Raw genomic sequence first — 8,686 nt, forward strand, 5'->3', positions numbered from 1 at the left:
GCTGCATGGGCAGCTGTACCTGTACACGCCATCCAAGCTCTGTTTGACTCAATGCCTAGGCGTATCAAGGCCGTTATTACGGCCAGAGGTGTTTGTTCTGGGTACTGATTTCTCAGGATTTATGCGCCCAAATTGCGTGAAAATGTAATCACTTGTCAGTTCTAGCACAATTTATTTGTCCAATGAATACCCGCTTATCATCTGCATTTCTTCTTGGTGTAGCAATTTTAATAGGCAGTAGTGTACCTGATGCATCCCCATACCAAGGACTACATTTAACGAATAGGATCTCTCCCCAAGTCGCGCTATCCTAGTCGATGGTGGACATTATGGGTAGCGCAGAACAGCGAGCCATCGCTCAACTCAATGGGACGCCATTAAACGGCCCTCCAGATGCAGGCGCTTATGCTGAGGCGTTACCGGCAGCCTACGTATACGGCGGTAATTTCCCTGTCCAGCTGCTGCCAGTTTCCAATCAATGGTGCGAGATGATAAAGCATGTTGCACGGAGTCTATTACTTGCTCTCCGATGGTCGGTGCAGATGCGAATGGATTACGACGTGCTCCTTGCACATTACGCCGATCCTCTCTTTTGGTGGTCACGCGTGGTCGACCGGAAGCTCGACAACGAGTATTCTTTTGTCACGTTCCCATGCAGTCCAACCTCAGCCAACTGTCACATCTGAATGTTACACAAATCTGTAAATTACACAATTTGACCAGCCAGTCAAATGGAGACCCACACTATGGCCTCTTTAAAACTCTGTCAGGTACCGAAAACGCATTTCCGTGCCCTTCACAGTGATCACTCAACAACTGACGCTCTTCACGCCCCTTGCATACCCTAGATGGCCTGATGACAATACGAAACCCTATGAACACTAAAGCACTCTGGTGGCCGTTCTATCTGTCACAGAGAACTGCAACACACCTGCTAATGTCTTCGTGTATAAATTTACGGTGATATCTGACCATGTCTTATGGGTGCTCCACTTTATTGCCAGGCAGTATATCTATAAGTGGCAAATGAAAGCTCTGTCCTGATTAAGAGATGCATCATCGTAAACTGCTCCTAGTAATAATCGTGAGCCTTTCTTCCGCAGCATCGCTTCCAATTTCATCTCTTGGACTCAAATTAGGAAGCACCTACGCCCGTGAGAAACGCGATAAGCATTCGTAGAAAACAGATAATAATTCTGAAGCGTTCACTAGTCCACATAGAATGAAATGTTTGTGTTGCGCTTAACGTACTAGGCTGTACTAAATGTAACAATGTTTAACACAATCGTTACATTGCGAGAAGATGTTCAGTGCTGAAGATTAGCTTCTTCACTTCGAAGAGCGCTCTCACTCATTCCCCCTCAATGTTTTGATGTCCTTTTGCTACTGATCTTCCTACAAATGAATTAACCGTAAAGCAGCATGTAACCGTGTTTATAACAATGGAAGGAAGCATAATTAGTTCGTGAAAAGCCTTGAAATGGAAATAAATTTGTAGAATTCACTAAGAAAGACCGTTAAGCAGAATTAGGACGAATATAGTAGCGTTTATTATGACTGGCTTCGAAAATGGTTTAAAACAATCAATCTAGTTTTTGTGGTATCCCTAATTCAGTAGTTTTCCATCCGGTGAAATATCTCTATATCGTTCGTCGCGATGACACAAGAATGCTAATGGTTTCTCAGGCCCTCCACTAAAACTGAGGATGTCTTGCCAACTTACTCAAGAGAGGGTGACGAGGCGTCGTGAACGAGGCACAGACCCACTCGCATTCGCTTTCATATCTCCACTTCTGTTGATGGCGCTTCTGTGACTGAACTTAATGTAAATGTGAGATTTCTGGCCACACATACGAGGACACTGCTAGAGCTATATGAACACTATCACTCTGTAGATTTAATCGTTTCTTTCTGCTTCACTGTAATAATTCTTCGAGTTTGGATTCACTTGGACCGTTATTTCTGGTAGACACAATCGTTTGTGTACATTACATAGATTGAAGCACTGTGTTCCGAGATTTATAATGACGTCAGCCTCATTGTTAGCTTTTTCTACATTTTCAGTACACAAGGAAAATCATGCAACTGATGGGATCGCGTGCTCTTCGTGCCAAACAAAATAAAATTCAGCTTCAAAAGACGAGTGATAGTTATTCGTGTGTATACGAAAGCTGCTAGCCACGCTGTTCACAAAATTGAAGACCTTCACGATAGCTTTGCGTCATAAAGCGTCGTCTTGTTCAACCTATTTCACATTTTGCAGCCAGCTGAAGGCCGATTAATATACTATCTGCAAATGCCCTTTCGCATCATGATGACTGTTATGAAAGCGTCGTCAATGGTATCGTCACCGTTAATGTTATCTAAACACTATTAGGACAACCGCAGACAGTGAGGCTGCACATTGCGTCTGTTTTCTGGAGGCTCCTCTTGAGAATAGTAAGCTCAGAATGTTTCCAACGAGTATCTGATGAGTATCTGCAGTCGTAATAAAAATTGTGGAACATGGGTCAATGTATCATTAAAACTATCTTCATTTGGAAGGACAATATCTTCACATTTAAGAATTTTGTATGGCAGAGATATAATACCATATGCAGCAAAAAAAAGATCAAACCTTTTGCTCATAAATTATATTTGGTTATCATGCTTCCATGCCGCGAAACAATTAGTACATACTAAATATTGTTTCCTGAGTAGTATTAATGCTAGCGGAGAAGGTATTGAGACACTCGCAAAAGTTGAAGTTGTTATGTGCACATCTAAAATTATGAAATGTCTGACAATGAACATCATATTCGTGGCGGATGGTTGCATTACTGTGCCCTAATCGCAAACAAATTCCTGTTTTAAATGCACTCCTTGTGCTTCCCAATTAAAAATCCACCACTAGGGGACAACACGTTCGATAATATAAACGGTAGATATTGAAATGCGGTAAAAATATTATTCCTAAGTCGTAACAGTTGGTTTCAAAGGGCGCCCCACGTGTAATTTTTCAGCTGCTGCCGATTCGGAGATATTCCTCAGGAATTACCAACCGCGACCTCTCCAGCAAGCAAATTTAACCACTGAATATTTTAGGATGCTAGAAAACCTTAGGGTAACCAGAGTAATTGGCACACAGCCAGAAATGACATACCGCTGATTAGTAACGATTCATGCGTTCACCCACAAATTTTGGGAGCGTTTCTGCACGAGGAGAAATAATTACTCGCTCAGGACGCAACAGATTATTTGCCGGTAAGCATTAAACGGATGTCAATCGTGGACATGGCTAACCTCTCTAGGACATCTAGCGGCGCTGTGGCTGTAATTAATGATGTGCTATGTTGCGACTGGCATAACACAGCTGTATGTGGTGAATAACTGTGTATATAGTTGTTTTAATTTTGACAGGCCAATGCATCAGCCTTCTAGTCTGTTATGTACCTGTCAGTTCATGCCAAAGAAGTTTATCTTCTCTAACGCTTGCCAAAGAAGTTTATCTTCTCCAAACGCTTAGGACACCCCCGTAAATTTACTGGGAATATGACACCGGCCGTACATGATATTCAGTCGCTGTCTGGTAGACGTTTCTTTTCAGCACTACGAGTTTAAAATGTGTGGCGACGAGGGTTGTTACGGACAAGTAAATAAATAAGAAACAAAGGAAAGACAGCACCTGTATCAACCTCGCCTGTCCTTCTTATAATGTCGACTTCGCACCACAGTTCGTAATTTTAAGCGCCTCAACTATTTGAAAAACGCAGTAATTCATAAGTATGTAGCGATAACCGTCCAAATGATAGCATCATGTTCAATGAATTGTCAGGAATTTGGTGTTTCCATGTTGAACTGTCGAGTTATTTTTCTGCTTCTGAATGGACGGCGTTGGTGACATGTAAGGATATCAACAGTACAGCGTATTAGTGCGTTAGAGTGAAAGCGAAGACGAACTTTAAAATTGGACGAGTGCTAGAAAAGAAGCAATAGAGGAAATGTGAATTCAGTACTCACCTATTTTAGCGACACTGGCGCAGAATATCCACAGGCCAATGATGAACGGAGTCTGCACTCGCTCGAACTCCACCGTCGAGACGGCATAGCGCTTGACGTCGTGCTGTTCCTCGGCCGGCGTGGGGTTCGCGTCCTGAAGGGACACGGCGCTGGTCGTCTCCGCCGGCCCATCTGTGAAGGTGGTGGGCAGGTGTAGCAGAGGCTGCGGAGGCGGCGCGCTCGAGGCGTCGGCCTGCTGCTGGGCGACGGGGCGCACCGACCAGGTGGCGGCGTCGGGCAGGGCGGCGACGGCCCCCGCCGCGGCGGCCAGCAGCAGCAGCTGCAGCAGCATGCGCTGCGGAGCGACCGCGCGCCGCACGGCCATGGCTGCGACTGAGGGAGGCCGCCGCCGCCGCTCAGGGAGCGCAGTCCGAGGCGGAGCGGGCGCGCATGCGCACCGAGCCGGTGGCGGCCGGCGCCGGGGCAGGTGCTTCCCGCCGCTGGAAAAACAATCCCCTGCCACCAAATCGCTTTTCCTCGCTCTCTTCAAGATTTTCTTAATCCGATTGCTCCAGTATAAGGTAAGACTGATACTTACAGTTTACCAAAGAGGAAGCAGGTAGACGATTTCTTGAGCTGCTGGTTTTCAAGAAAGAGGATGGTACACTACTGGCCATTAAAATTGCTACACCAAGAAGACGTGCAGATGATAAACGGGTATTCATTGGACAAATACATTATACCAGAACTGACATGTGATTACATTTTCACGCAATTTGGGTGCATAGATCCTGAGAAAGCAGTACCCAGAACACCACCTCTGGCAGTAATAACGGCCTTGATACGCCTGAGAATTGAGTCAAATAGAGCTTGGATGGCATGTACAGGTACCGCTGCCCATGCAGCTTCAACACGATATCACAGTTCAACAAGAGTAGTGACTGGCGTATTGTGACGGGCCAGTTGCTCGGCCACCATTCAGCAGACGTTTTCAGTTGGTGAGAGATCTGCAGAATGTGCTGGCCAGGGCAGCAGTCGAACAATTTCTGTATCCAGAAAGGCCCGTACAGGACCTGCAACATGCGGCCGTGCATTGTCCTGCTGAAATGTAGGTTTTCGCAGGGACCGAATGAAGGGTAGAGCCAAGGGTCGTAACACATCTGAAATGTAACGTCCACTGTTCAAAGTGCCGTCAATGCGAACAAGAGGTGACCGAGACGTGTAACCAATGGCACCCCGTACCATCACGCCGGGTGATACGCCAGTATGGCGATGACGAATGCACGCTTCCAATGTGCGTTCACCGCGGTGTCGCCAAACACGGATGCGACCATCATGATGCCGTAAACAGAACCTGGATTCATTCGAAAAAATGACGTTTTGCCATTCGTACAATCAGGTTCGTCATTGAGTACACCATCGCAGATGCTCCTGTCTATGATGCAGCGTCAAGGGTAACCACAGACATGGTCTCCGAGCTGATAGTTCATGTTGCTGCAAACGTCGATGGTTGTTGTCCTGCAAACCTCCCCATCTGTTGACTCAGGGATCGAGACATGGCTGCGCGATCCGTTACAGCCATGCGGATAAGATGCCTGTCATCTCGACTGCCAATGATACGAGGCCGTTGGGATCCAGCACGGCGTTCCGTATTACCCTCCTGAACCCACCGATTCCAGATTCTGCTAACAGTCATTGGATCTCGACCAACGCGAGCAGCAGTGTCGCGATACGATAAACCGCAATCGCGATAGGCTACAATCCGACCTTTATCAAAGTCGGAAACGTGATGGTACGTATTTCTCCTCCTTCCACGAGGCATCACAACAACGTTTCACCAGGCAACGCCGGTCAACTGCTGTTTGTGTATGAGAAATCGGTTGGAAACTTTCCTCATGTCCGCACGTTGTAGGTGTCTCTACCGGCGCCAAACTTGTATGAATCCTCTGAAACGCTAATCATTTGCTTATCACAGCATCTTCTTCCTGTCGGTTAAATTTTGCGTCTGTAGCAAGTCATCTTCGTGGTGTAGCAATTTTAATGGCCAGTAGAGTAGTTTACGGAACACGGGATTCCAACCACCAACCACAACAAATGCCAGGGTCATGAAAACGTTGGCGGGTAGAGCACGGAATATCTGTGAACCAGAACTGCTTTGCATGGGATTAAAACATCTCACAGACGCATTGCTTAAGAATGGATATTCGTCCGCTGGGTTAAAAAGAGCGTTAAGACCATGGCGCGGAAATAATATCGATATTCAAGCACCTGGTAAATCGAAAGGACATTACTGACCGCATAGGAAAAATGTTGAAAAATCGGAACATTGCGGTAATCTACAAATCCACCCAGAAAACATTAGATCACTTAAAACTGGACAAGATGCTCGCAAACCGCAGCAAAAAGCAGGAATTTGTACACTGAAGCGGCATGGAAGTTGGTATAGGCATGCGTACTCAAATAGAGTGATATGTAAACTGGCGGACTACGCCGCTGCGGTCGGCAATGCCTGTATAATACAAGTGTCTGGCGCAACTGTTAGATCGGTTACTGCTGCTACAATCGCAGGTTATTAAGATTTAAGTGAGTATGAACGTGGTGTTATATGCGGCGCATGAGCGATGGGACACAGCATCTCCGAGGTAGCGATGAAGTGGGTATTTTCCCATACGACCATTTCACGAGTGTACCATGAATATCAGGAATCCGGTAAAACATCAAATCTCCGACATCGCTGCGTCCAGAAAAAGATCCTGCAAGAACGGGACCAACGACGATTGAAGAGAATCGATCATCGTGACAAAAGTTAAACCCTTCCGCAAATTGCTACAGATTTCAGCGCTGGGCCATCAACAAGTGTCACCGTGCGAACCATTCAACGAAACATCATCGGTATGGGCTTTTGGAGCCGAAGGCCCACTCGTGTAACCCTGATGACTATATGACACAAAGCTTTACGCCTCGCCTGTGCCCGTCAACACCGACATTTGGTTGCTGATGACTGCAAACATGTTGCCTGGTAGGATGAATCTCGTTTCAATTGTATCGAGCGGATGGACGTGTACGGGTATGGAGACAACCTCACGAGTCCATGGACCCTGCATGTCAGCAAGAGACTGTTGAAGCTGGTGGAGGCTCTGTAATGGCGTGGAACGTGTGCAGTTGGAGTGGTACGGGAACTCTGATACGTCTAGATATGACTCTGAGAGGTGACACGTACGGAGGCATCCTGTCTGATCACCTGTACTCGTTCATGTCGATTGTGCATTCCGAGAGACTTGGGCAATTCCAGCAGGGCAATGCGACACCCCCACACGTCCGTAATTGCTACAGAGTGGCTCCAGGAACACTCTTCTGAGTTTAAACACTTCCGCTGGCCACCAAACTCCCCAGACATGAGCGTAATTGAGAATATCTGAAATGCCTTGCAACGTGCTGTTCAGAAAAGATCTCTACCCCCTCGTACTCTTACGGATTTATGGACAGCTCTGCAGGATTCACGGCGCCAATTCCCTCCTGTACTACTTCAGATATTAGTCGAGTCCATGCCACGGCCGGCTGGTGTGGCCGTCGGCTATAGTCTGGAACCGCACGACCGCTACGGTCGCAGGTTCGAATCCTGCCTCGGGCATGGATGTGTGTGATGTCCTTAGGTTAGTTAGGTTTAAGTAGTTCTAAGTTCTAGGGGACTGATGACCTCAGATGCTAAGTCCCATAGTGCTCAGAGCCATTTGAACCATTTTTTCCATGCCACGTCGTGTTGCGGCACTTCTGCGTGCTCGCGGGGGCCCTACACGATATTTGGCAGGGGTACCAGTTTCTTTGGCTCTTCAGTATAGAATTCCATGTAGTTGTGTGGAGGTGCACGTGGGTACTACAGAAAGAATGATCAAAAACCGACCACAGGAGCACTAGAGCACTTGCAAAAGAGACAAGATTGACGTATCAGCTGCTGCGGAACATGCATTGCAGCCAGGAGACCACCACATACATTTTCATAGGACTCAAGTACTGACAGCCAAAAGCGAATACCATAAAAGGCTATTCAGAAAGGTCACAGAGATTGTAAAACACCCCAGGAATTTCAGTAGGCAGGAGGAGGGCGTGAACTGAATGACATCTGGAGTCCAGTGCTGAAGACGATGTGTAGCAGTCTTCCAGCATGGGGCGATAACAACAACAGACGACGGTAATTTTGTTGCAGTCGGTAGTGAGTCAGGGTGTGAATCGGATACTCGAAGAAGCTACGACCCTCTTGACAATATCCTCTGCAGATGAGGGCCAAACGTTTGGCTAAAATGTGACATCCATTCGACCACAGCATAATAGCTTGGAACATTTTATTAATCTATTATGGCTGACAGTAGCATAAAAGTAAGTATGTAGGCACTGAATCTGTAAATTACTCACACAGTGATTATACTGCACAACAGTGAAAATGTTAATTCCATGAAACTAGCTAACTCTTATCAGTGGCAAAGAGCCGATAACGAAGATACCAAGAACAAATGAAAATTAGCCCTTGTTTTTGTTCTACAAATGCTTTCCTCTATAAAAGAAAATAGAGGAAATTTATTGCCATCGGTTGTGGTTCAAATGGCTCTGAGCACCATGGGACTTAATATCTGTGGTCATCAGTCCCCTAGAACTTAGAACTACTTAAACCTAACTATCCTAAGGACATCACACACATCTATGCCCGAGGCAA

At 46.4% G+C, this 8,686-nt stretch overlaps 1 protein-coding gene across 1 annotated transcript in view; it reads right to left on the reverse strand.

Annotated features, from left to right (window-relative positions):
• The window catches only part of LOC124789035 (sodium/hydrogen exchanger 3), a 627,528-nt gene extending 623,165 nt beyond the window's left edge, over positions 1-4,363 (reverse strand). Inside the window, exon 1 of the mRNA XM_047256324.1 lies at positions 4,000-4,363. Within this exon, the coding sequence (XP_047112280.1) occupies positions 4,000-4,363 (364 nt within the window). The remainder of the gene's footprint in view (positions 1-3,999) is intronic.
• Positions 4,364-8,686: the final 4,323 nt, after the last annotated feature.

Source organism: Schistocerca piceifrons, chromosome 3 (assembly GCF_021461385.2).
Source record: "Schistocerca piceifrons isolate TAMUIC-IGC-003096 chromosome 3, iqSchPice1.1, whole genome shotgun sequence".
In the NCBI taxonomy this organism is placed as follows: domain Eukaryota; kingdom Metazoa; phylum Arthropoda; class Insecta; order Orthoptera; family Acrididae; genus Schistocerca; species Schistocerca piceifrons.